General features: G+C 48.7%; 1 protein-coding gene across 1 annotated transcript in view; it reads left to right on the top strand.

The window, feature by feature from the left end:
- pepd (peptidase D) overlaps positions 1 to 26,983 on the top strand; it is a 168,311-nt gene that overhangs the window by 108,171 nt on the left and 33,157 nt on the right. Inside the window, exons 10-12 of the mRNA XM_060837549.1 lie at positions 5,082 to 5,150; positions 6,290 to 6,367; positions 24,153 to 24,301. Coding sequence (XP_060693532.1) covers positions 5,082 to 5,150; positions 6,290 to 6,367; positions 24,153 to 24,301 — 296 coding nt within the window. The remainder of the gene's footprint in view (positions 1 to 5,081; positions 5,151 to 6,289; positions 6,368 to 24,152; positions 24,302 to 26,983) is intronic.

Below are 26,983 nucleotides of genomic sequence, written 5' to 3'. Positions count from 1 at the left end.
GCAAAATCTCTCACAGTATCTACTGTGTCAAGAATTTCAAAGATTCAAAACCCTCCTCAGAAATTTGAAGGGCCGAAGGGCCTGTTCCTGGGCTGTAAATTTTCTTTGTTCTTTGTAAATTCCTCATCTTAGCCATACCCCTCACCCTCACGATGCACTGCCCTCCACTCCCTCTGCTCCAATCCTGATCTCACCATCAAGCCAGCAGATAAAGGGGTTTCCAGTGGTAGTCTGGCACACTGACCTCTACACCGCTGAAGCCAGATACCAACTCGAGGACACCTACTGCCCGCTCGACCATGACCCCCACCCCCCCATTACCAAACTATCATCTTCCAGACCATACAGAACCTCATCACCTGAGGAGATCTCCCACCCACAGCTTCCAACCTCATAGTCCGGGAACCCTGCACTGCCCGGTTCTACCTCCTTCCCAGGATCCACAAGCCTGACCACCCTGGCCAACTCATTGTCTCAGCATGCTCCTGCCCCACTGAACTCATCTCTACCTACCTCGACACTGTCCTATCCTCCCTAGTCCAGGAACTCCCCACATATGTTCGAAACACCACCCATGCCCTCCACATCCTCCAAGACTTCAGTTTCCCCGGCCCCCAACGCCTCATGGATATCCAATCCCTCTACATCTCCATCCGCCATGACCAGGGCCTCCAAGACCTCTGTTTCTTCCTCTCCCGATGTCTGTGGAAGGGTACTGTTGGTGACACTCTCATTCGTTTGGCCGAACTGGTCCTCACCCTTAACAATTTCTCCTCGAATCCTCCCACTTCCTCCAGGCCAAAGGGGTAGCCATGGACACTTGTATGGGCCCCAGCGATGCCTGTCTCTTTGTTGGCTATGTAGAACAGTCCATCTTCCGTAATTACACCGGCACCTCTCCCCACCTCTTCCTCCGCTACATTGATGACTGCATTGGCGCCACCTCATGCTCCCGCGAGGAGGTTTAGCAATTCATCAACTTCACCAACACATTCCACCCTGACCTTAAATTTACCTGGACCATCTCTGACACCTCCCTCCCCTTCCTGGACCTCTCCATCTCCATTAGTAACTACCGACTCGACATCAACATTTTTTACAAACCCACTGACTCCCACAGCTACCTGGATTACACCTCTTCCCACCCTACCTCTTGCAAAAATGCATCCTGTATTCCCAATTCCTCCGTCTCCGACGTATCTGCTCCCAGGAGGACCAGTTCCACTACAGAGCACACCAGATGGCCTCCTTCTTTAGAGACCGCAATTTCCCTTCCCACGTGGTTAAAGGTGCCCTCCAACGCATCTCGTCCACATTCCGCACCTCCGCCCTCAGACCCCACCCCTCCAACCGTAACAAGGACAGAACCCCCTAGTGCTCACCTTCCACCCCACCAACCCTCGCATAAACCAAATCATCTGAAGACATTTTTGCCACCTCCAAATAGACCCCACCACCAGGGATATATTTCCCTCCCCACCCCTTTCCGCCTTCCGCAAAGACCGTTCCCTCTGTGACTACCTGGTCAGGTCCATGTTCCCCTTCAACCCACCCTCCCATCCTGGCACCTTCCCCTGTCACCACAGGAACTATAAAACCTGTGCCCACACCTCCTCCCTCCCTCCATCCAAGGCCCTAAAGGAGCCTTCCACATCCATCAAAGTTTTACTTGCACATCCACCAATATCATTTATTGTATCCGTTGCTCCCGATGCAGTCTCCTCTACATTGGGGAGACTGGGCGCCTCCTAGCAGAGCGCTTTAGGGAACATCTCCGGGACACCCGCACCAATCAACCCACACCCTGTGGCCCAACATTTCAACTCCCCCTCCCACTCTGCCGAGGACATGGAGGTCCTGGGCCTCCTTCACCGCCGCTCCCTCACCACCAGATGCCTGGAGGAAGAACACCTCATCTTCTGCCTCAGAACACTTCAACCCCAGGGCATCAATGTGGACTTCAACAATTTCCTCATTTCCCCTTCCCCCACCTCACCCCAGTTCCAAACTTCCAGCTCAGCACTGTCCCCATGACCTGTCCTACCTGCCTATCTTCTTTCCCACCTATCCACACCCCCCTCCTCTCCCCAACCCCCCCCCCCCCCCCCGCATCTAGCCTGTACAGCTCAGTAAGAATTGTGAAACTTCAGTGAGATCACCTCGCCCTTCAGACAGTCACAAATAGAGACTCAGTCACCTCGAACTCTCCTCCTAAAGCAATCCTGCTGTCTCAAAGCCAGGACAACCGGGAGAGAGGGGTTCCCATCGAGAATCCGAGTCAGTCCGCCTCCACCCCTTGCCTTGTACTGATCTCACCAAAGAGTGCCCAGTTCCACCCATCCTCCTCCCTCTCAACACAAACTGAGATGCTGCAGATGCTGGAAATCCAAAGTAAAACAGGAAAGGATGGAAATGGTCAGCAGCATACTAGATGCTGGCTTTCTGCAAACAATCAATGGGGAACTTCAAACCAGCGTCTACAGGAAAACAACACATACAAACCAAATACTGAACTACAGAAGCAATCATCCCAACACCCACAAATGAAGCTGCATCAGAACATTTTTCCAATGAACCAACACACACTGCAGCATAGAGGAACTACGCAGAGCAGAGGAAAATCACTGATAGTGTATTTAAAAAGAATGGATACCCAATGAACACAGTTCTCAGCAACAAACCCAAACAAGCGGGCAAAACACATCCAGAAACCCTTGGCATCATGGTAGCCCACAAACCCACCAACACACTAAAACAGCAGCTAATGAACTTGAAAGACCCTATACAGAGAACAAGCAAAACTAATGTAATTTACAAAATACCGTGCAACGACTATAACAAACACTACATTGGACAAACAGGCAGAAAACTAGCCACCAGGATACATGAACACCAACTGACCACAAAAAGACATGACCCTCTCTCACTAGTATCCTCACATATGGATGAGGAAGGACACCACTTCGACTGGGACAACACATCCATCCTAGGACAAGCCAAACTGAGAGACACATGAGAATTCCTAGAAGCATGGCATTCCAACTGGAACTCTATCAACAAACACATCGAGTTGGATCGCATTTACCACCCTCTGAGAAAAAGAAAAGGAAATGAGGTCACCACAGGAAATGACATCACCAACTCAAGGAAACCCAAACATATAAATAGAAAGTGGACTATACCACCAGAACTTCAACCAGAGGCTCACTGATGATGTTACCTAGTATGGTGACGAAATGTCTGAAAATGAACCTTCCAGCTCAGTGAGCAAACCTACATCCAGTTCTCAGTGGGGTTTAGAAGGGTGAGGGTGGGCTTTGATTGAAGCTTACAGAATAAGGAGAGGCCTGGGTAGTGTGGACATGGAGAAAATATTCCCACTAGTAGGAGAGACTGAGTGAAGGGACAATCGTTTAGAACTGAAATGAGGAGGCGTTTGCTCAGCTAGAGGGTGGTGACTCTTTGGAACTCATTGCCGCAGAGGACTCTGGAGGCCAAGCTATTAGGCATATTTAAAACACAGAGAGGGAGAGGCTCCTAACAGGTAAGGGGGGGATCAAGGGTTATGGCAAGAAGGTAGAAGAATGGGATTGAGAAATATATGCGCCGTGATGGAGCAGATTCAGTGGGCAGATTGGCCTCATTATTATTAGATTAGATTACTTACAGTGTGGAAACAGGCCCTTCGGCCCAACAAGTCCACACTGACCCGCCGAAGCGCAACCCACCCATACCCCTACATTTACCCATTACCTATCACTACGGGCAATTTAGCATGGCCAATTCACCTGACCTGCACATAAGGTAACAGTGTAAGACAGCTCACTCCATCTGTTCAAATGTTTAAGAGACCATCCCGTTCCAGGGCGGTGTGGGCATCTTTCAGAACCAAAAGTGATAATAAGATCCTTTTTGATTTTAAGCAGCACAGAGTGAGTGATCATTTGGTCAGGGCAGCCATTACACTGTTGGACAGTTTTTATATATCCTATCTCAGTATTAAGCTCACACTACAGCAGATCATTAGGGTCCTCTTTGAAGTTACTGGTAAGTTCTTTTTAGATGCGATTCCCACAGTGTGGAAACAGGCCTTATGGCCCAGCAAATCCACACCGACCCTCCGAACAGTAACCCACCCAGACCCATTCCTCTACCTTATATTTAACTCTGACTAATGCATCTAACACTATGGCCAATTTAGCATGGCCAATTCAACTGACCTGGACTGTGGGAGGAAGCCAGAGCACCTGGAGGAAACCCACACAGACACTGGGAGAATGTGCAAACTCCACACAGACAGTCATCCCTGGTGGAAATCGAACCCAGGTCCCTGACGCTGTGACGCTGCAGTGCTAACCACTGAGTCACTGTGCTGCCCAAATCTTGTATCACATGGAGCTGCACAAATCCTAAGACCTACCTTGACCAGTGAATGTGGGCATTCAGTAATTTCCAGTCGAGACCTTGTGGGCAGATTTCAACGTTGGCACATTGAGAAAAGGGCACTGCTTTGCAAAGCTGTATTCCAGCACAGGATGGAGTTTCCTGGTTAGGAGTCATTCCATAGAAGGCATGATTCTCACGGTAACTGATGAGAGTTGTGAGAGCCGGACCGAGAGAGGTGGTTCCATGACCGTGTCCTCTATTCCATTGGTGCTATCCACCCTTCTCTCTCATCTGGAACAAACCTTGTTTCTTTGTTCTTTGGCTTCTGTCTGATGAAATCTTCTGGTATCTTGTCTCTCCTGCTGCACCATTCCCAAACACTACCACACACTGAGCCTGTACCTCCTGTGGCCTCTGACCCACCTATAGAGACCACCACCTCCAATTGGCACAGCACTGCTGCCATTTCAACATTCTGATGAAGGTAGCTGCTTCTACCTCCCCATAGCTGATCCCAGACCCACTGAAGATCTCTGACATAGACTGTTTTTATTCTAAACCACTTGTATCCCACAGCAGGTAGACAACTCCTGTTTGCAATTGTATACTTCTGGGAAAGACAGTCAAAGGGGGAGCGAGGGGAGTGTTTCTGTGGGAGTTTTAATGATCATGAATTGTGTTTTGTTTTCCTGCAGTCTGTTTGAACACTATTGCTACACTCGAGGAGGGATGCGTCACACTTCGTACACCTGTATATGTGGCAGGTAAGAGTCTGCCTGAGATCCTACATTACTTGGAATGTTCCTCAGAGTCTGCTGGAAGGTGGGAGTCAAGGCATCACTGTGCTGTTAGATAGTGGGCACTATGCTCCGGTCGGATCTGCTCAAGCCTCAGTGCTTCTGAAATACAACTTCTTAGTTCCGACACCTTTGCAGTTGGATATCTCTTTGATTTTTTTTATTCACGTGGGCTGGTATAACTGCCCAGGTAATTTATTACCCGTCCCTAGTTGCCCCTTAAGGAGCTGCCTCCTTGAACCGCTGCAGGTTGACCCACAATGCCCTCAGGGAGGGAATTCCAGGATTCTGACCAAGCGACAGTGAAGGAACGCCAATATATTTCCAAGTCAGGATGGTGAGTGGCTTGGAGGGGGAACTTGCAGGGGGTGGTGTTCCCATGTATCTACTGGCCCACTTATCCTTCGAGATGGAAGTGGTCGTGGGTTTGGAAGGTGCTGTCTGAGGATCTTTGTTCACTGCCTTCTGCCCATTGGCTGATCTAGAGAACTCTGGATTCCTGGTGATCCCAGGTCCCAATAAAGTCCGACAATAATTAACACATACTTTAAATCCCTGACACCAACACTGTTCTGAGACTAAGATTAAATGATGTATCCCCATTTCATGGGACTTCTCAGATATTCCTTTATACAGAAAATCGCCTCCAGGTGGCTGTGTGTGACAGCCCAGCGGGACAATTCTCAGGGACAGTTTTGTGTCACATGGTTATCTCTCAGTGAAAACATGCTCAATTAACATTTGGCCTGTTTTCCATGTACTTTTCCACTTTATTTTGTTGTCCTGTTCAGTTAACCCTTGTTAATTAACCTTTAATGGTCTGGTTTGATGATATCATTTTTAATCCTACCACTACCCCAGTGATATTTACATCCTATGAATGGGTTAAAAGTAACCAGGTGGCCTGCTTATTGCTAAAGAGCTGTTTGTGGGAGCGTGCTGTGCATACATTACCTGTTATACTTTCTCTAAACTGGTTGCAAGAGCTTTGAGACATCCAAAGGTTCTTCAAGTGCCTGTGTAAATACAGACTTGCTTCACTTACTGCACTATAATAGGAGAGCAGTCAGTCCTTTGCTGCAGTTCATTGTGTTTTTATGTTTCAGTGGGGTTAATTCTGCTGTCCTACATTATGGACATGCTGGAGCTCCAAATGATAAGACCATTCGGGACGGAGACATGTGGTAAGAGCTGTTTAATTCCTTATTCTTTCCCCTCGACTCTGCACTTGTATTGCAAAGCTGTAACTTCTTCCTCTGTGTGGATGGGCTCAGCAACAGTCGCCTTTGCGAATGTTGTCCAAAAGGTGGTGTCCCAAAGACAAACCCTACATTTCCCCCTTGACAGGGGTATGCACGCTCAGGAAGAGGATAAGAAGTAGGTTTATACTTAAACCTTCCATCACTGGACCCCAACTCAAACCAGAACGCTCCAAAAGAGAGTGTGATGGAGCTGAGACTTCTAAATCAATGCTTGATTCTTTCACCCTCTGTCCTCACACATCTCCTTCAGACCCTCTGTCTTCCTCCACACACCGTAAACCTATGCCCCTTATTTTTGACATTTCCTTCCTTGGAAAGAGACTCTGACTATCTACTCCATCCATGACTCTCATAACTTTATACACTTCTATCAGACTGACCCCCGCCTCCAACGCTCTAGTGAAAAGCGATCCAAGTTTGTCCAAGTTCCCCTAATAGCTAATACACTCCAATCCAGGCAACATCCTGGTAAACCTCTTTCATGCCCTCTCCAAGGCCTCCACATCCTACAGTGTGGGGACTGCTCCACATGTGGCCTAACTAATGTTGCGGCTGTGTAAAACGTGACTTGCTAAGGTTTGTACTCAGTGCCCCGACTGTTCACTGCCTTTGCCACCTGATCCATTTGTGTTACCACTTTTGGGGAGCTAAGGATTTAGAGTCTTGGAAACGAGCCCTTTGTCTTGCCGATCAAGTTTCCCAAACTCAACTAGACCCAGCTGCCTGCGTTTGGCCCCTATCCCCTTAGGCCCTGACTATTCACCCAAGATCCTTCTGTATATCATACCCCTGAGGGGCCTGCCCTTTACAGTATGCTTTCTTATTGCATTTGACCTCCCAAAATGCATCACCTCACACTTCTCTGGATTAAACTCCATCTGCCATTTCTACGTCTGTCTGTAATTGGTCTATGACCTTCTGAATCCTTTGACAACTTTGCTCGCTGTCCACAACTCCACCAGTTTTGTGTTGTCTGTAAACTTACTAACCAGGCCACGACATTTTCATTCAAATCGTTTATATAAATTACAAACAACAGAGGTCCCAGCACTGATCCTACGGAAAGCCAGTGGTCACTGATCTCCAGTCAGAAAAGCGCCCATCCACAACTACCCTCTTGTCTTCTATGACCAAGCCAATTTTGTATTCCCAACTCACCATGGATCCCATGAGTTTATCTTTCAAATTTCTATATCGGCTATCATCCTCCGAGCGATATGAATCATTTGTGAAGGAGTCAGTTGTTTTCTGCTAGTCTTCACTGCCTCGGTTAAACCTTCTTTAGTCTGTAATGGAGTTTCTTTGTGAACTGAAATAGGAGATGAAGACTTTAATTACATCAAGGTATGTTGTAGTTTGTTCTGCACTAGCTTGCCTGTTGAGAATGGCTTTGATACAGCTGCTGTCATGAATGATGAAACACTGACCTGGCCCTGGTCTGGGTTCTTGTTGAGACCTCCCACAATCCAGTAGCTGTTGAACCTCCCGATTACACAGGCTGGGCCAGGGCCCACCACATCTTCCTGAGAGTTTGGTAACGTTAAGGCTTTTCCATCGTCTGGGTACTCAGTGTAGTCTATGAAGACTGAAGTATTTCTGTACTTCCCACCTTTTCCTGCTGTTACGCTGATGTCCTTTCTCAGATGTTTTCTGCCGTGGATGTTCTTCCTCACTTGTTAGCTTTCCTAGTTCAAGGTTTGGTACTGAGACCGTCCCTTCCAGTCTGTTACTAGCTGGCCCCTATCACCCTCCAGTTTCATACCTTGTATTTCCCCAGTTCAGTGTTGAGATCACTGGGTCAGCCATTTGGTTTCCTGTCACCAGTTTATAGGTCTCATCACTGCTACTGTCACGCTGTAGTACTGCGCGATCTAAATTCTTCAAATCATTGCAACAGGCTTTGTTGAAAATAACTATATACAGACGTGGATAAGAATGGATAATTTACCCGGAGCCCAGAGCTCCAATTCCATATGATCTGTTTTTCTGTGACCCAGCTCCTTATGCTCAATAACTATAGGAACTAACTTTTACCACTATAGAAGTTGGTCCATCCTCTCTTCCTTTAGGAATGACTGAACATTGTAATGGCATGGTTTAACTGGTAATGCATGCACAAGCATCACCTCCCTCTCCCACCAATGCTCAGTAGCAGTAGAGTGTACTATTTACAAGATGCACTGCAGAAATGCAGCAGGTACATGGAAACACCATCCCTGCAAGTTCCCCTCCGAGCCACTCACCATCCCGACTTGGAAATATATCACCATTCCTTCACTGTTGCTGGGTCAGAATCCTGGAATTCCTTGGAATTGAGAGCATTATGGTCTATCTATAACACATGGACACAACAGTTCAAGAAGGCAGCTCACCCCCACCTTCTCAAGGGGCAACTAGGGACATGTAATAAATGGTGGGCCCAGGCAGCAGTTCCCATTTCCCAGGAGTGAGACAAAAGATGGATGTTTTAGACACAGTTATCCCCAAATCCACTTACTCCCCTAACATCAGTCCCCCATTTCTGTATAAATTTGTATTTGATGATTACGCTGACTGCTTTAATCTTCTCTGCTAAATAATCATTACACAACGTGTTTATTCATTGCTCACCACCCCCGCCTTGTATATTTCTCTTGTATTGTTAACGGTCCCTACAGGGAACGATAGCCTCTGATTAACTTTGATGATTCTTTTTGCAATGTTGAAACATCAATTGTTTCATCGCAGCAAGTCATTCCAAAGAAAACAGTCCAAGTTCCTGTTTGTCTGTAAAACATAGACTTATATCTTGCTCAATTAACTTTTCTCTGGAACTTTATACTGAGTCTCGAAGGTAAAGGTGCAGGTTTTGAGGGCACACAGTGTGGTGATCCTATAACAAAGAAAGGACATGAGTTCAAATCCTAACACAGCAGTTCAACACAAAATCTGGAAATTGAAAAGCTGATGTTTAAAAAAATGTGACCATGGAGATGTTCAATTTTCATGAAAACCTATTTGCTCCTAGAGGGAAGGAAATCTTGTTGCCGTCCCCTTCCTCAGTGTGGGCCTGATTGTCTGTAAAACATAGATTTATGTCGTGCTCAGTTAACCTTTCTTTGGAACTTTATACTGAGTCTCTAAGGTAAAGGTGACTCCAGTCCCACAGGGCTGACCCATGACTTCTCAGCGAAAGTGAGGACTGCAGATGCTGGAAATCAGTGCGGTGCTGGAAAAGCACAGCAGGTCAGGCAACATCCGAGGAGCAGGAAAATCGATGTTTCAGGCAAAAGCCCTTCATCAGGAATAGAGGCAGGAAGCCTCCAGGGTGGAAGAGATAAATGAGAAGGGGTGGGGAGAAGGTAGCAAAGAGTGCACCAGGTGAATGGGGGTGGGGATGGAGGTGATAGGTCAGAGAGAAGGGGGGAGCATTTGGTGGGAAGGAAGATTGGCAGGTAGGACAGGTCATGATGACAGTGCTGAGCTGGAAGGTTGGAACTGGGGTGAAGGGAGGGGGAAATGAGGAAATCGGTGAAGTCCATATTAATGCCCTGGGGTTGAAGTGTTTCCATGACTTCTCTGAGTGGCCTAGCAAACTGTCAGTTGCTTTAATCGGTTGTTACCTGCCTTATTGTTAAACCCCTCCATCCCGGGATCAGCCGAGTGAACCTTTTTTGGCCTACTCCCAAAGTGAGTCTGTTCCCCCTTCGAGAAGAGGCCCATTTTCCTTGTTTGTTTCTTTAGATTTAGTTGGTTTTTGTTGTTTTTTTTAAGGAAAGCTTACTTTTAGAGGGATGGCAGTGCAGAGAGGGCAATGTTCCTCTTGCAACATGTATGAGGTGAGGGAAGCCATTAGCGTCCCTGCTGAGTACACTTGCAAGAAGTGCACCCATCTCCAGCTCCTCCAAACCCGTGTTAGGGAACTGGAGCTGGAGTTGGATGAACTGCGGATCATTCGGGAGGCAGAGGAGGTCATAGATCGGAGCTTTAGGCAAGTAGTTACTCCGAAAGTTCAAGATAGATGGGTGACAGTGAGGGGGAGTGGGAGGAGGAAGCCAGTGCAGGGGCCCCCTGCGGTCATTCCCCTCAAGAACAAGTATACCGTTTTGGATACTTGTGGGGGGGATGACTTACCAGGGGCAAGCAACGAGGTTCAGGCCTCTGGCACGGAGCCTGGCCCCGTTGCTCAGAAGGGTAGGGTGGAGAAAGGTAGAGCAATAGTTCTTGGGGACTCGATAGTGAGGGGTACAGACAGACGGTTTTGTGGGGGCGACAGGGAATCACGTTTGGTATGTTGCCTCCCAGGTGCAAGGGTACGTGATGTCGCTGATCGTGTTTTCCGGGTCCTTAAGGGGGAGGGGGAGCAGCCCCAGATCGTGGTCCACGTTGGCACCAACGATATAGGTAGGAAGAAGGGTGAGGATGTCAGACAGGCTTTCAGGGAGCTAGGTTGGAAGCTCAGAGCTAGAACAAACAGAGTTGTAGTCTCTGGTTTGTTACCCGTGCCACGTGATAGAGAGTCGAGGAATAGGGAGAGAGAGCAGTTAAATGCGTGGCTACAGGGATGGTGCAGGAGGGAGGGATTCCGGTTTCTGGACAACTGGGGTCCTTTCTGGGGAAGGTGGGACCTCTATAAAAAGGATGGGCTACACCTGAACCTGAGGGGCACCAGTGTCCTTGGGGGGAGGTTTGCTAGTGCTCTTTGGGAGGGTTTAAACTAACTCCGCGGGGGCATGGGAACCAGGACTGTAGCTTTAGGGTACAGGACCTTGAGTGTAGGGAGGTTAGGAATAATGCAGCGATCTCTAAGGAGGGTGCCTGTAACCAGAAAGGTGGATTGAAGTGTGTATACTTCAATGCCAGAAGTATAAGGAATAAGGTAGGTGAACTTGCAGCGTGGGTTGGTACCTGGGACTTCGATGTTGTGGCCATTACAGAGACGTGGGTAGAACAGGGACAAGAATGGCTGTTGCACGTTCCAGGGTTCAAGTGTTTTAGTAGGATCAGACATGGGGGTAAAAAAGGGGGAGGCGTGGCATTACTTGTCAAAGACAGTATCACAGCAGTGGAATGGACGATGGAAGAGGACTTGCCATCTGAGGTAGTTTGGGCTGAGGTTAGAAATAGGAAAGGTGAGGTCACCCTGTTAGGTGTTTTCTACAGGCCTCCTAATAGTCCTAGAGAAGTAGAGGATAATATTGCGAGGATGATTCAGGAAAAGAGTGAAGGTAGCAGGGTGGTTGTTATGGGGGACTTTAACTTCCCAGATATTGACTGGGAGAGCTATAGCTCGAGTTCATTAGATGGGTGGGTGTTTGTACAATGTGTGCAGGAGGGTTTCCTGACACAATATGTCGACAGGCCAACAAGAGGGGAGGCTATATTGGATTTGGTTCTAGGTAATGAACCAGGCCAGGTGTTAGACTTGGAGGTAGGTGAGCACTTCGGGGACAGTGACCACAACTCGGTGACTTTTACTTTAGTGATGGAGAGGGATAATCGTGCGCCGCAGGGCAAGAGCTATAGCTGGGGGCAGGGAAATTATGATGCAGTGAGGCATGACTTAGGTTGTGTGGATTGGAAAAACAGGCTTCAAGAGAAGAACACTAATGAGATGTGGGGATTGTTCAAGGAGCAGCTACTGCGTGTCCTCGATAGGTATGTACCAGTCAGGCATGGTGTAAAGGGCCTTGTGAGGCAGCCGTGGTTTAGTAAGGAATTGGAGTCCCTTGTGAAAGGGAAGAAGGCGGCATATGTAAAGATGAGGCGTGAAGGTTCAGTAGGGGCGATTGAGAGTTATAAGGTAGCCAGGAAGGAGCTAAAGAGGGAGCTAAGAAAAGCGAGAAGGGGACATGAAAAGTCTTTAGCTGGTAGGATTAGGGAAAACCCAAAGGCTTTCTATAGGTATGTCAAGAATAAAAGGATGACTAGGGTAGGTATCGGTCCAGTCAAGGATAGTAGTGGGAAGTTGTGTGTGGAGGCGGAGGAGATTGGAGAGACATTAAATCAGTACTTTTCATCAGTATTCACTCAGGAACAGGACACTGTTGCTGATGTGAATATGGAATCACAAATAAATTTTATGGGCGGCACGGTGGCACAGTGGTTAGCACTGCTGCCTCACAGCGCCTGTAGACCCGGGTTCAATTCCCGACTCAGGTGACTGACTGTGTGGAGTTTGCACGTTCTCCCCGTGTCTGCGTGGGTTTCCTCCGGGTGCTCCGGTTTCCTCCCACAGTCACAAAGATGTGCGGGTCAGGTGAATTGGCCAAGCTAAATTGCCCGTAGTGTTAGGTAAGGGGTAAATGTAGGGGTATGGGTGGGTTGCGCTTCGGCGGGTCGGTGTGGACTTGTTGGGCCGAAGGGCCTGTTTCCACACTGTAAGTCTAATCTAATAATCATTCAGTATTTTAGCCGTGGGCTGGTGAGTGTGCCTTGTACAGTTTTAACAAAACCTCCCAACTTTTATATTCCTTTCTCTTTGAAATAAAGGCCCAACATTCCATTTGCCTTCCCTGTTATCCCCTGAACTTGGATGTTGTTTATTGTGAGTCATGAACAAAGGCTCCCAAATCCCCCTGGTCCTTGGCTTTCTGCAGTCTCTCCATTTAAATGATGTCCAGCTCCTCCTGTTCTTCCAGCCAAAGTGCATTACCTCTCATTTTCCCCTCTGTTATATTTCATCTGTAGAATTTTTGTCCACTTGATAGGGTTGGGGTTGGCGGTGAGGGGCAGAAGAAATGGGCCTTGGCAGTGACAGAGAGGATGATGGGTGGGGATGGAGTTGGTGGAGATGGGGTGTGGTACACTTGGACCAAGGACAACGCAATTTCTGACCACTGAGATTAAACCTGGTCAGGTCAGCTCCTGTGCTGTGGAGTAGGAAGTTCCTGGTCTCAGCCCAGTTTACAAGCAAATCTGTTAGTGAGCCTTAGCTGTGGACCTAGCCCTCACCTCCCAGTCAGCAAGTGAGCCTTAGCTGTGGACCTAGCCCTCACCTCCCAGTCAGCAAGTGAGCCTTAGCTGTGGACCTAGCCCTCACCTCCCAGTCAGCAAGTGAGCCTTAGCTGTGGACCTAGCCCTCACCTCCCAGTCAGCAAGTCCATGACTATCTGGAAACTGTAATCCAACCTGACATCCCAGTGTCGTACTGAGGGGCTGCTGTGCTGTCTGTGCTTTCATCCTTCAGCTGACATCTTCAACTGTCCCCTCAGGTGGCTCTGAAAGATTATTTAAATAAGAGTGGAGTAATTGTGTGCTCAGATCCTGACCAATACATGTATCCAACCAACCTGGCAACAGGCGTTACCTGGTCATTTTCACTTTGCTGTCTGTAGGAGTTTGCTGTGAACCCATTGATTTGCTTCCTAGATCACAACATCGTTATACTCTGACAAAACTTCATTGGCTGGAAAGTGCTTTGAGATATCCTGAGGTAGAAAATGTTCTATAAATGCAGGTCTTTCCATTGAAGGTGCTTGTGTTGCAGAGCCATTAGTATTTCTGGGCTTCATGTCAGTGTGTGTATTAGTGGGGAAAGGGATATGAATGGGGATGTCTGTGTGAGGGAGGCGGAGGGCAGCATTGGGTGCTGCGAGACTGTGGATTGTAGATGGTGGGGGGGAGAGGGTGTTTGCGTGAGTGGAAGACTCTGGGTATCTATTGTGATAACTCAGTGATGATTTGCACTTTGATTATTGAAACCATTTTCAGTCCATTCGACTTTGATTTTCCTGTTTGTCTGGAGAAAGGGGTCATCCGAATGAGGTATCAGCCCCCCCCCAGGACACTCCTCTGTTTTGGTTTCATTCTCACTCACTCTCTGTGATCTCTGACACACAATTGATGAGTGATTCCGGATTGTCTCTGTAAAGCTGCAGTCTCTGAGCTCTCACAGCCCCATACAGCTTTCAGTTGACGTCAGTCAGCACAGCCCGAAGGTGAGACCTGTCTCAACTTGTACACAAGACCTGAGAACAAAACCCAGGGTGACACTGCAGAGGGAGTGCTACAGATGGTGTCTGTGCAATGTGACATTCAGCCCAGACCCTTGCTGCTGCCTTACATCCCAACCACATTTTTTATTTAAACATCAAGAGACTGTGTCATATCGGGGAAAGGTTGTACTCCTGTGATAATTAAAACCGGGCTACTCAGAGAGGCTTGTCTTGCCTTTATAATCTGTTCAAAGGAGTGATTAGATTAGATTACTTACAGTGTGGAAACAGGCCCTTCGGCCCAACAAGTCCACACCGACCCGCCGAAGCGCAACCCACCCATACCCCTATACTTACCCCTTACCTAACACTACGGGCAATTTAGCATGGCCAATTCACCTGACCCGCACATCTTTGGACTGTGGGAGGAAACCGGAGCACCCGGAGGAAACCCACGCAGACACAGGGAGAACGTGCAAACTCCACACAGTCAGTCGCCTGAGTCGGGAATTGAACCCGGGTCTCAGGCGCTGTGAGGCAGCAGTGCTAACCACTGTGCCACCGTGCCGCCCATAAATGAGTGGTTAAATGAAAGAAAATCTGTGATATCCACATTATAAGTAAAAAGTAACAATTTATTGATTTAACCCTGTCAGTGTACAAACAGAACAATGCCCCCTGAACCACTAATTATTCCCTCACCAAACAAAATGCTTTTCCAATAACCGCAAGTCTCACTTATATAAACCCAAGTAAGAAGAAAAAAATAAATTAAAACTTAGTTTCTCAAAGTCTACACAGAATATGTCTTTCAGAATGTTCTGCATCCTTCACTGTCTCTCCGTCACAAACGCCTTTCTTTCACCGATCCTGCTGTCAGGGATGTTTTCTCTCGGAGTTTATCTGTGAGGACTCTTAGAGAGAAGTGCCGTGGTTCCTTTTATGGACGGATGGTGCCTTCTTAAAGAGCCTTGAGATTTCTGGTCAGAGCTCGATGTTTACTCCTCTGATGGCAGTTTTCAAAACCCCTCTCCTTATATACCTGAGACATATCAATTTTCATACATTTCCATTGGTCTGAGGTTGTCACAACTATCAGATTTAAATGAGCCTGGTTTAAATTAGTTATAACTGATACAAGCTCATGGCTAAAGTATCATAACAAGCCTAAGGTTCCATCACACAGCCAATTGATACACATTTCAATTTCAGAACTGTCTGTAATCTGCAGCTACTTACCCTGTATAAATCTCCCAGCTTAGAAAAGCAGTTTAAAGGAGCCATATACTCTTTATCTCCATCATTGTTGTTTTTACAAACAAATTCTAGCTCCCTGCCTTACAGTTCACGACAACTATATCTGAACGCTCTGAATTACCCTGAACACATACAGATAGCTTTGCCTGACTGGGCAGTGTATACGCCAATTAACTTCCCATGATTTTCCAAAGCTGCAAATGACTCTTTGTACCTTCTCCCCTTTTAAAACAGTGTCCAGTTATCTTATTTTCGCCCTATAGTCCAAATAAAAGGTGTGTCTGTTACAATAGCAAGATCCCACACATACATAAAGCCAGCAGCTTTTTGATGATGGTGCTTGTGGGTGGACTATTGGCCAGCAGTGTTGGCAATTTCCCTGGTCCTACTTGCAACAGAGAGTGCATCAGGCTCTGTCCACAGGCTGAGGGAGGAGGCCTAGTCCATTAATCCGCATCTGATCAACGCAGAGATTGGGTAGGAAGGGACTGTCATTGTACATCAGTGACACTAGCTGCAGGAAGCATGGGGCTGGTACCCTGATAAGGCAGACAGCAGACCTGGCTACAAACACATGGTCAACTCTCATTTAATGTTCACTGACTGGGTGTGTTACCAACTGAGGCACATTGACTCGATTCTGGTGCGATATCTTCTCAAATCCTTCCATGGTTCATTGTGTCCATGTCACTGTGGCTGACTACATAGTCCCCTTGTTTCAGAGTTCATCAGCTGAGTGTTGCCACTGGACAGCAGGGGGGTCTCTGGTGCTTCTCTGTCGCGCCCTCTCTTTCCAGCGCCCTCTCTTTCCCGCGCCCTCTCTCTCGCGCCCTGTCTCTCTCCCCCGCTCTCTCTCTCCCCTGCTCTCTCTCTCCCCCGCTCTCTCTCTCCCCCGCTCTCTCTCCCCCGCCCTCTCTCTCCCCCCGCCCTCTCTCTCACCCCCGCCCTCTCTCTCACCCGCCCTCTCTCTCCCCCGCCCTCTCTCTCCCCCGCCCTCTCTCTCCCCCGCCCTCTCTCTCCCCCGCCCTCGCTCTCCCCCGCCCTCGCTCTCCCCCGCCCTCGCTCTCCCCCGCCCTCGCTCTCCCCCGCCCTCGCTCTCCCCCGCCCTCGCTCTCCCCCGCCCTCCCTCTCCCCCGCCCTCGCTCTCTCTCTCTCTCTCCCTCCCGCGCTCTCTCTCTCTCTCTCTCTCCCTCCCACACTCGCTCGCTCTCTCTCCCTCCCGCGCTCGCTCGCTCAGGCTCTCTCCCTGCCGCGCTCGCTCTCGCTCTCTCCCTCCTGCGCTCGCTCTCTCTCTCTCTCCCTCACGCGCTCGCTCACACTCTCTCCCTCCCGCGCTCGCTCACACTCTCTCCCTCCCGCGCTCGCTCTCGCTCTCGCTCTCTCCCTCCCGCGCTCGCTCTCGCTCTCTCCCTCCCGCGCTCGCTCTCGCTCTCTCCCTCCCGCTCTCGCTCTCTCCCTCCCGCGCTCGCTCTCTCTCTCTCTCCCTCCCGCGCTCGCTCTCTCTCTCTCTCCCTCCCGCGCTCGCTCACGCTCTCTCCCTGCCGCGCTCGCTCTCGCTCTCTCCCTCCTGCGCTCGCTCTCTCTCTCTCCCTCCCGCGCTCGCTCTCGCTCTCGCTCTCTCCCTCCCGCGCTCGCTCTCGCTCTCTCCCTCCCGCGCTCGCTCTCTCCCTCCCGCGCTCGCTCTCGCTCTCTCCCTCCCGCGCTCGCTCTCTCCCTCCCGCGCTCGCTCTCTCCCTCTCTCCCTCCCGCGCTCGCTCACGCTCTCTCCCTCCCGCACTCGCTCACGCTCTCTCCCTCCCGCGCTCGCTCACGCTCTCTCCCTCCCGCGCTCGCTCACGCTCTCTCCCTCCCGCGCTCATTCTCTCTCTCTCCCTCCCGCCCTCGCTCTCTCCCTCCCGCTCTCGCTCTCTCCCTCCCGCTCTCGCTCTCTCCCTCCCGCGCTCGCTCTCTCTCTCTCTCCCTCCCGCGCTCGCTCTCGCTCTCTCCCTCCCGCGCTCGCTATCTCTCTCTCCCTCCCGCGCTCGCTCTCTCTCTCTCTCCCCCTCCCGCGCTCGCTCTCTCCCTCCCTCGCTCGCTCTCTCTCTCTCTGCCCTGCGCTCGCTCTCTCTCTGCCCCGCGCTCGCTCTCTCTCTGCCCCGCGCTCGCTCTCTCTCTGCCCCGCGCGCGCTCGCTCTCTGTCCCGCGCTTGCTGTCCCCCCCTCGCCCTGTCTCGCTCTCGCTGTCCCCCCCCTCGCCCTCCCTCTCTCTCTCTCTCTGTCCCCCTCTCCCTCCCTCTCTCTCTCGTGCTCTCTCTCTCTCTGTCCCCCTCTTCCCCCCTCTCTCTCTCTGTCCCCCTCTCCCTCTCTCTCTTTCTCTGTCTCCCCCTCTCTCTCTCTCTCTCGCTGTCCTCTCTCTCTCTCTCTCTCTCTCTCTCTCTCTCTCTCACTCTCTCACTCTCTCTGCTCCCCCACCCCTCCTCACATCTTCCCTAACTCGTGCTATCTCTGTGTTTTTGGTCACTTGCCCTAACTCTGTGGTTCCCTTTGGATTATGTTGGTTTTCAAAAAAGGTTTTGTGATTTACACATGAAAGAAGTGAGACTATCACTGTATTCGAACAGATGAAAGGCTCAACAGACAATCAATGTTTCAATGTATAATTTCAGTTACATCACACTGTAGATTTTTGCTGTAAATTCTGTGTTACGATCGAGCCCTCCACTATCTCCTGATGAAGGAGCGTCGCTCCAAAAGCTAGTGTGCTTCCAATTAAACCTGTTGGACTGTAACCTGGTATTGTGTGATTTTTAACTTTGTACACCCCAGTCCAACACCGGCTCCTCCAAATCCACACCCCTGAGTTGTGTGAACGTGCTACAGGTGCACTCACAGTGTAACTTGCCACTGTCTGGTGTATACATGGTGTGAATGATATTGCTGACCAGGAGATGGCAGTGTTGTGCTGCAGGAGGTGTTGCTGTTGCCTGTCCCTGGGGGTGTGCAGTATCTCTGCACTCAGTGCTTGCATCCTCTGACAGTGCCTTTGCTGATCTTACTGAGAGCCCCAGACACACACACACACACACACACACGTACTCTCTCACGCAGGCGAAAGTGAGGATTGCAGATGCTGGAGACTCGAGTCAAGAGTGTGTTGCTGGAAAATCACGGCAGGTCAGGCAGCATCTGAGGAGCAGGAGAGTCAATATTTCAGGCATAATCAGATTTCCTGATGAAGGGCTTTTCCCAGAAACGTTGATTCTCTCTCACTTGCTCTCTCTCACACAGGGAAGCGGTTGTCACTGTGGATGATGCTGACTGTGGCTCAGTGTTGCCTCCTGTCTGGAGACACATTAACTGTGTATGTTACAGAGAAGAACAGTGTGCTTGCTGTCATCTCCAGCTTGATACCATTACACCTGCTTCCCCTCTGCATTTCTATCTGTCACCTGCCCTCAGAGCCCTGGTTTGTTGCTCATTCTCCCTCCTCCTGGCCCCACTTCGGCATAACCCCGTTCCCACCACACGGCCTTCTCCCGCCACCATTCTGTCTTCAGGCCCTTCCATTTCTGCCTCTCCCCCTCTCTGTGCGAGTCTTAAGGCAGGTGCATGTGACCAGGGAACTTTCATCCCTCACCTCAGAGCAGGGTAATAGGGGCAGATTCAAGCCTTCCAGCCTGGGGTGCGTAGTGAAAGCATTTCTGTGCACGGCAGGGAAGCTAAATTGTATCGACATGCTGGAGAAAAACAGGCTGTGTACAGAGTCAACGGGACAATGTCCGAGCTCAGGGAGTTGCTCACTTAAGGCCTGAGCTCTGAATATGGGGCCAGTGCATCAGGAGGGACACTCCTCAGCTGTCGGAATGGCCACGAGGGCTGATCCAGCCAACCCTTTGTTTTCAAAGCTGTCTGTTTTCTGGCAGAAAGAGGGTTAATATTGAATCTGGTATTTGCTGAAGTGAGCTGTGGTTACTGGCAGTTTTGGTTAATGACGCTGCACTCTGGTTAGGCAACATTCCAATCTCCTTGATCAGCAACAAGAATCTAGGAGAGGGACAGCACACCTTCCTGAAGTGATTGTCCTGATAACTAGGGGTTGGGCTGACACCGTGCTGATTACTTACTGGGTCGAGATCGATTCTTCCCATCTTGGACAGGCTGGGTGGAAATGCTGTCCTGGCTGAGGTGGGAGGGTGAAACTATTCCAGCCCTTGGCCATATCTCTTTGTTAATTTGAAGTCTAGCTGACTGTATGTTAAACCATGACCCCTAGCACCCTTAAACAAACAAATTCATGCATCTCGGGTTTGATTTTTTAAACCTAACACCTAGAATCAAGCTCTTCCTGGAGAAAGCATTCCAGACTTGGAGCTCCCCTTATGTGAGAACGTGCTATCTGACACTGTCACTCAGCTCCTGGCACTGACTTTACGATTTTGTCCCTTTGTTCTAGAATTAATTCTCTCACTCTCATACCCACCCTCATACTCTCAGAGTGAGTCGGCCTTTATGGATTAGGAAAAGACCATCCAGCCCCTGAACCTGCTGGGCTGGTCCATGCTGGTCCGGTTGTATGGAGATTGTGTGTCACAACTGGAGTGATCCAACATTGGATCAGTCATTTCTTAACATTATCCCATACACTTCAGTCAAGCATTCTTCAGGGCAGGCAGCATCCATGGAGAGCGAGCAAGTGCGTGTCAGTTCTGACAAAGAGTTAGATTAGATTAGATTCGATTAGATTCCCTACAGTGTGGAAACAGCCCCTTTGGCCCAACAAGTCCACACCGACCCTCCAAAGAGTAACCCATCCAGACCCATTCCCATACACTTACCCCTTGACCTAACACTACGGGCAATTTAGCATGGCCAATTCACCTGACCCGCACATCTTTGGACTGTGGGAGGAAACCGGAGCACCCGGAGGAAACCCACGCAGACACGGGGAGAATGTGCAACTCCACACAGTCGCCTGAGTCGGGAATTGAACCCGGGTCTCTGGCACTGTGAGGCAGCAGTGCTAACCACTGTTATCTAACGTCGGTGTTAGCGTGCTGGAGATCCCTGTATGGATGCTGCCTGACGTGCAGGGATCTCCAGCATGGTGTGTGTTCAGTTCAGGTCTATGATTTGCTTCAGTACTCGGCTTCCTTTGATCAGTAAGGTGAGTTGAGTCTCTGTCAGGAGACTGAGACAGCCGGTGTTAATGATGGTGTTGTTCTGGAACTGTTGGTAATAGTTTCACTGTGCAGTGTTTGAGGGAAGGGGGCTGGTGGTCAGCTGGAGAGAGATCCTTGTCTCTTTTGGTGAACAAAGATAGCTTGATTGGGTTGGGGGGAGGGCAAAATGAGACATGAAACCAAGTCTATTTTCTCAAGCGGATGTGAAAGTTTCTACAGTTTGCAGTATTGTAAGGAGACTGCAATCCGAAGACACAAGCTGAATCTCTGCGGGAAATCACTGCTGGTTAAGGTCAAGAACATGCTGTCTGCAAGGCCAATGGAAACAGGTTCAGTAATAATCCTCAAGGGGGGATTGGATGAAGGCTTAAACAGGAGAAGGCTACAGAGAGATAGGGGAAGCCAGTCCAACCACAGTGGGCCAAATGGCCTTCTCTTATGCTGTGTCATTCTGATAGTTGTCACCCAACATGACTAAGACATTATCTAGTTATTGTCTCCTTCCTGTATGGGAGCTTGCATTGAGAGTAACGGTGGGGTTTCTATTTTAGAACAATTACTCTTTAAAAGTACGTCTTTTTCTGGCAAGTCCTTTGGGACATTGAGGTGATCAAAGGCACTATATGAATACAACTTAATTGAGAGACATGGGGAAGTGCACTGTGTGCCAGGCAGACGGAGATGACCTCCCACCCCTGCAAGTTCCACACACTGGGACAATAACAACATCTAACTGGCATCTGGATGGGTGTGTGAATAGGAAGGGTTAGGAGGGATATGGGCCGAGTGTGGGTCAATGGGATGAGGTCAGATTGGGCTGTCTGGTTGGTGTGGGTGAGTTGGACCTGACTCTATAACTGCTTGAAAATATTCATGTGAAAATATGAAGTCACTTACACTCGGCTACCCCAAAGATTGAGAATAACTCTTGGAAATGTCTAAATGATGGTGATTCAGGCTAGGGAGCAGAATGATGATGTGTATAGCAGTTTGGAATGAATGTAGTAACTCTGTCCTTTTCTACAAAGGGCTAAGCCTGCCAGCAGACCACGTTGCTGGAATTGTGTGATGTGTTGTGTTTTACAGCTGAGTCACGGTGTGCCTTGATACTGCACGGAGGGTTCACCCACAAACCTTCAGTCTTTGATCTGTTCTGACTTGACCTAATTCCAGTCTATAGCAAGAAGTGATCAATCACAGCTGGCTCTGTCAAATTAAGGCATACTGTCGTCACAAGATGACATTGACCTGCTGCTCTGTCATATCAATCATGACATATACATTGGCGACAGGTTGACAACTCCTTGATTTTAAAGTTGTCCACCTTGTTTCCAGGCAAGCTCCGAACCATGTCCCTCCCTGCTTTGTGACTCCTTCCAACAGCCTTCGGATCTTGACACTCCTTTTCTGGTCCTTCACACATTCCCAGTTTGCATCTGGGCTTCGTTGGGAGCTGTTCCTTCGGTGTTCTCGGTGTTCCGAGCTCTCGGTGTACCCTTCCTAAACCATTCTGCCTCTTGGACTGTCTCCCTAAAACCCTTCCTCTTTGAGTATCTCTTGTAGCTGACCTTTCAGAGTTTGGTCAAAATTGTCCTTGTGCACTACTTAGCAATGTTTATATAATGTCACCAGTTAGCCTTGGTTGATGACATTTCACCATTCAAGGTGGTGTTTAGGTCTTGTTGAGACTTTCATCTTCACGAATTGATCAGGGAAGACAGCCATGATTACAACTGTAGTGTCGTCTCATACTGTATGAGAACAGGAAACAGCACACGTATTGAGGGCAGCAGGCTGTTTGGCGCCTCTAGCCTGCTCTGTTGTTCAGTAGAATCATGGCTGGTCTGAACTCAACTCCACTTTCCTGTCACTCTCCCACAGCCTTGACTTCCCTCATTGATCAAACGTCTGTTTAACTCGACTTTCAGTAGATTCACTGAATCTTTGTAGGAGAGAATGCCAAACATTAATGACCCTTTGAGAAAAGATTCCCCAGAACTGGCTCTTAATTGGGAGACCCCTGATTTTTAAGTGGTGCCCCTGGTTTTAGGTTCCCCCACCTGTTAAACCCCAGTCAAAATCTTTAATGTTTGAATGAGGTCACCTCCCTTCATCGAAGCCCTGGTGAATACCCATCCAGCGTCTTTAACCTTTCATCAGAAGGCATCAGCTGACTGAACAACTCAAACTCAGCCTGGTCTCAAACAGGCCTGAATCAGAAACGAACTGAAAGTGATGGAGAAACTCAGCTGGTCTGACAGCATTTGGACAGAGAGAAACAGAGTTCACGTGTTGAGTCAGATATGACTCTTGTTTAACACTTTAGAACTTTTGCTGGAATTATCTAGATCTTGACTGAGAGCACACACAAAGTGCTGTATATGGTGTTGGTCTCCTTCCCATGATAACAGACAATGTAGAGAATGGAGACTCTAGTACTTGGGAGCATCACCTAATTACAGCCAGAGATTTCAGGATTGAAATTAGGAAACATTTTGAACAAAAGAGTGGAGACGCTTGTTGTAATCAATGCTGGATCAATAATTAATCTTTTTGGAAAAATGATAGACTTAAATTCTCCAAAGATATGAAGATGATTTGAGAAAGGTGAGTTATATTAGGGAGCAGACCTTCAGGTCTCACTGAAGGATTGAAGTGATCTCCTCTTTGTTGCTGTGCTCATATACTGTCCATCTTCCTTTCTCAACCTCCCTCTTTCTCTCAACTGCATGTCCACCTACTCTCTCCTTACCTGGGCCCAACTTCCTACCCCTGGCATTTGTGAGATTGGGTTGTAGGGCTGCCATTGACTTGGTGATGATGATAGGAGCTGGATGTGTGTCCGCGTTTCTGGCCATGCCCTCTGTTTGATCAGGTTTTGCTGTGACTTTTTTCATTTGCATGGATGTGCCAATCTGAATTTGAATCACTTTAATGCAGCATATATCTCCTTGCCTGCCCCAGCAAGACTCTGTGCCTTTAGCAAAGGAGGAGAGCGTTACAAGGAAAAATTGGCACCTGCTCATTTCACTAATAGATGTCGATCTAATAAAGAAGCTGAGTGTAACACCTGAACATTTACAACAGCAGTCAGGCATGATCAGTACTGTCCTGGGAGGGTAGAGGGATCCTTACTCTCTATCTAACTCCATGCTGTCCCTGTCCTGGGAGTTTCTGATGAGGGGGACACTGCAGAGGGAGCTTTACTCTCTACCTAACCCCATGCTGTCACTGTCCTGGGAGTGTTTGATGGGAGCCTTACTCCATTATAACCTTGTGCTGTATTAACCTAACTTAAATGTTGCTTTGAATTTAGCCCCTGCTGAGAGACTTTGTGATTATCTTTTACCAATACACTGTATTTTTATACTTGCAGCCTCTTTGATATGGGCGGTGAATATTATTGCTATGGTTCTGACATCACCTGCTCATTTCCAGCCAATGGCAGGTTCACCCCTGACCAGCGAGATATCTACCAGGCTGTTCTGAAAGCATCGCGGGCAGTGATGGGTGCTGTACGACCAGGTAGGGTAACCCCTTCCTCCCCTCTCTCCTCATTAACACACCTATTTGTGAGCACGTGCAAACTGCATACATCTGACGTCTGTAACAGAATCGAACATCCGGCGGTTCTTTGTAAAAGCGAGTCTTGTTGATAAATGTGAGTTCCTGGCTGAAAGGTTGGTTTAAGAGCTGGGTTTTCTGGCATGTCTGGGGGTGTGCACATTTAGAAGGAATTTGGTAGTTCTGGCCTTAGGCAGTTGAAGGTGTGGCTGTTAGTGTTAGGGAGATAATCATCAACTGGAATGGAAGGAGAGCAGAGATCATTGGGTTGGATGAGGTTTAATTCTGGTATGTGAGGTCATATAGAGCATAGAACAGTACAGCACAGTACAGGCCCTTCAGCCCATGATGTTGTGCTGAGCATTTATCTTAATCTAAGATTACCCTAACCTACACACCCCTCAATTTACTGCCGTCCATGGGCTTGTCCAGCAGTTGCTTAAATGTCCCTAATGTCCCTGACTCTACTCCCACCGCTGGCAGTGTATTCCACACACCCACCACTCTCTGTGTAAAAAACCTACCTCTGACATCTCCCATAAACCTTCCTCCAATCATTTTAAAATTATAATCCCTCATGGCAGCCATTTCTGCCCTGGAGAAAAATCTCTGGCTATCTACTCTATCTATGCCTCTCACCGTGGGCGGCACGGTGGCACAGTGGTTAGCACTGCTGCCTCACAGCGCCTGAAGACCCGGGTTCAATTCCCGACTCAGGCGACTGACTGTGTGGAGTTTGCACGTTCTCCCCGTGTCTGCGTGGGTTTCCTCCGGGTGCTCCGGTTTCCTCCCACAGTCCAAAAATGTGCGGGTCAGGTGAATTGGCCATGCTAAATTGCCCGTAGTGTTAGGTAAGGGGTAATGTAGGGGTATGGGTGGGTTTCGCTTCGGCGGGTCGGTGTGGACTTGTTGGGCCGAAGGGCCTGTTTCCACACTGTAAGTCTAATCTAACTTAAATTACCTTGTACACCTGTATTAAGTCACCTGTCTTCCTCCTCCCCAGTGTGGAAAGCCCTAGTTCATTCAATCTTTCTTCATAAGACAAATCCTCCAGTCCAGGCAGTGTCCTGGTAAATCTCCTCTGCACCCTCTCTAAACATCTACATCCTTCCTACAATGAGGCGACCAGAACTGGACGCTATATTCCAAGTGTGGCCTAACCAGGGTTTTACAGAGTCATACTTGCAGCAAAACCTCACAGCTCTTAAACTCAGTCCCCCAGCTGATGAAAGCCAAAACACCATACGCCTTCTTAACAACCCTAACAACTGGGGTGTCACCTTTGAGGGATCTATGTACATGGACCCCAAGTTTCTGCTGTTCCTCCACACTGCCAAGAATCCTGCCTTTAACCCTGTATTCTGCATTCAAATTTGACTTTCCTAACTGAATCACTTTACATTTATCCAGGTTGAACTCCACCTGTTACTTCTCAGCCCAGCTCTACATCCTGTCGATGACTTGTTGTAACCTGCAACAGCCCTCCACACTATCTCCAATACCACTGACCCTTATGTCATCGGCAACTTACTAACCCACCCTTCCACTTCTTCATCCAAGTCATTTATAAAATCTACAAAGAGCAGAGGCCCAAGAACAGATCCGTGCGGGACACCACTGACCTCCAGGTGGAATACTTTCCATCCACTACCACTCGCCGTCTTATTTCGGCCAGCCAATTCTGTTTCCAGACAGCCAAATATCCCTGTATCCCATACCTCCGAACTTTCTGAATGAGCCTACCGTGGGGAACCTTATCAGATGTCTTACTGAAATCCACATACACCACATCCACTGCCTGACCTTCGTCAACTTGTCTTGTCACATCCACAAAGAACTCAATCAGGTTTGTGAGGCACGACCTGCCCCTCTCAAAGCCATGCTGACTATCTCTAATCACGCTATGTTTTTTCAAATCGTCGTAAATCCTATCCCTCAGAATCCTTTCCAGTACCTTGCTTATCACAGACTGGTAGACATAAGACTGACTGGTCTGTAATTCCCAGGGATTTCCCGAATCCCTTTTTTGAACAGAGGAACAACAGTTGCCTCCCTCCAATCATCTAGTATTAGTCCCATGTAGAGTGAGGATGCAAAGATCATTGCCAGAGGCGCAACAATCTCACTTCTTGTTTCCTGTAGTAACCTTGGATATATCTGGTCCAACCCTGGGGACTTATCTATCGTGATGCTTCCCAGAATTTCCAGCACATCCATTCTTTTAACATCAATCTGTTCAAGCCTATTAACCTGGTCCACGGTGTTCTCACTATCAACAAGGTCCCTCTCCCTAGTGAATACTGAAGCAAAAAACTCATTTAGGGCCTTCCCTACCCCTTCAGACGCTGGGCACAAGTTCCCTCCACTATCCCTGATCGGACCTACCCTCTCTCTGGTCATTCTCTTATTCTTCCTGTAAGTGTAGAACGCCTTTGGGCTTTCCCTAATCCTTCCCACCAAGGCTTTTTGTTTGTGTCCCCTCTTAGCTCTCCTCAGTCCATTTTTGAGTTCTTTCCCAGCTATCCTGTAACTCTGTAAAGCTGTCTTGTTAGAGGATTGAAAGTTGAAAGTTTCCTGATGAAGGGCTTATGCCCGAAACGTCGAATTTCCTGTTCCTTGGATGCTGCCTGACCTGCTGTGCTT

The sequence above is a fragment of the Hemiscyllium ocellatum genome, chromosome 17 (assembly GCF_020745735.1).
Source record: "Hemiscyllium ocellatum isolate sHemOce1 chromosome 17, sHemOce1.pat.X.cur, whole genome shotgun sequence".
NCBI lineage: Eukaryota > Metazoa > Chordata > Chondrichthyes > Orectolobiformes > Hemiscylliidae > Hemiscyllium > Hemiscyllium ocellatum.
This window is presented reverse-complemented; position numbering and strand designations above follow the sequence as displayed.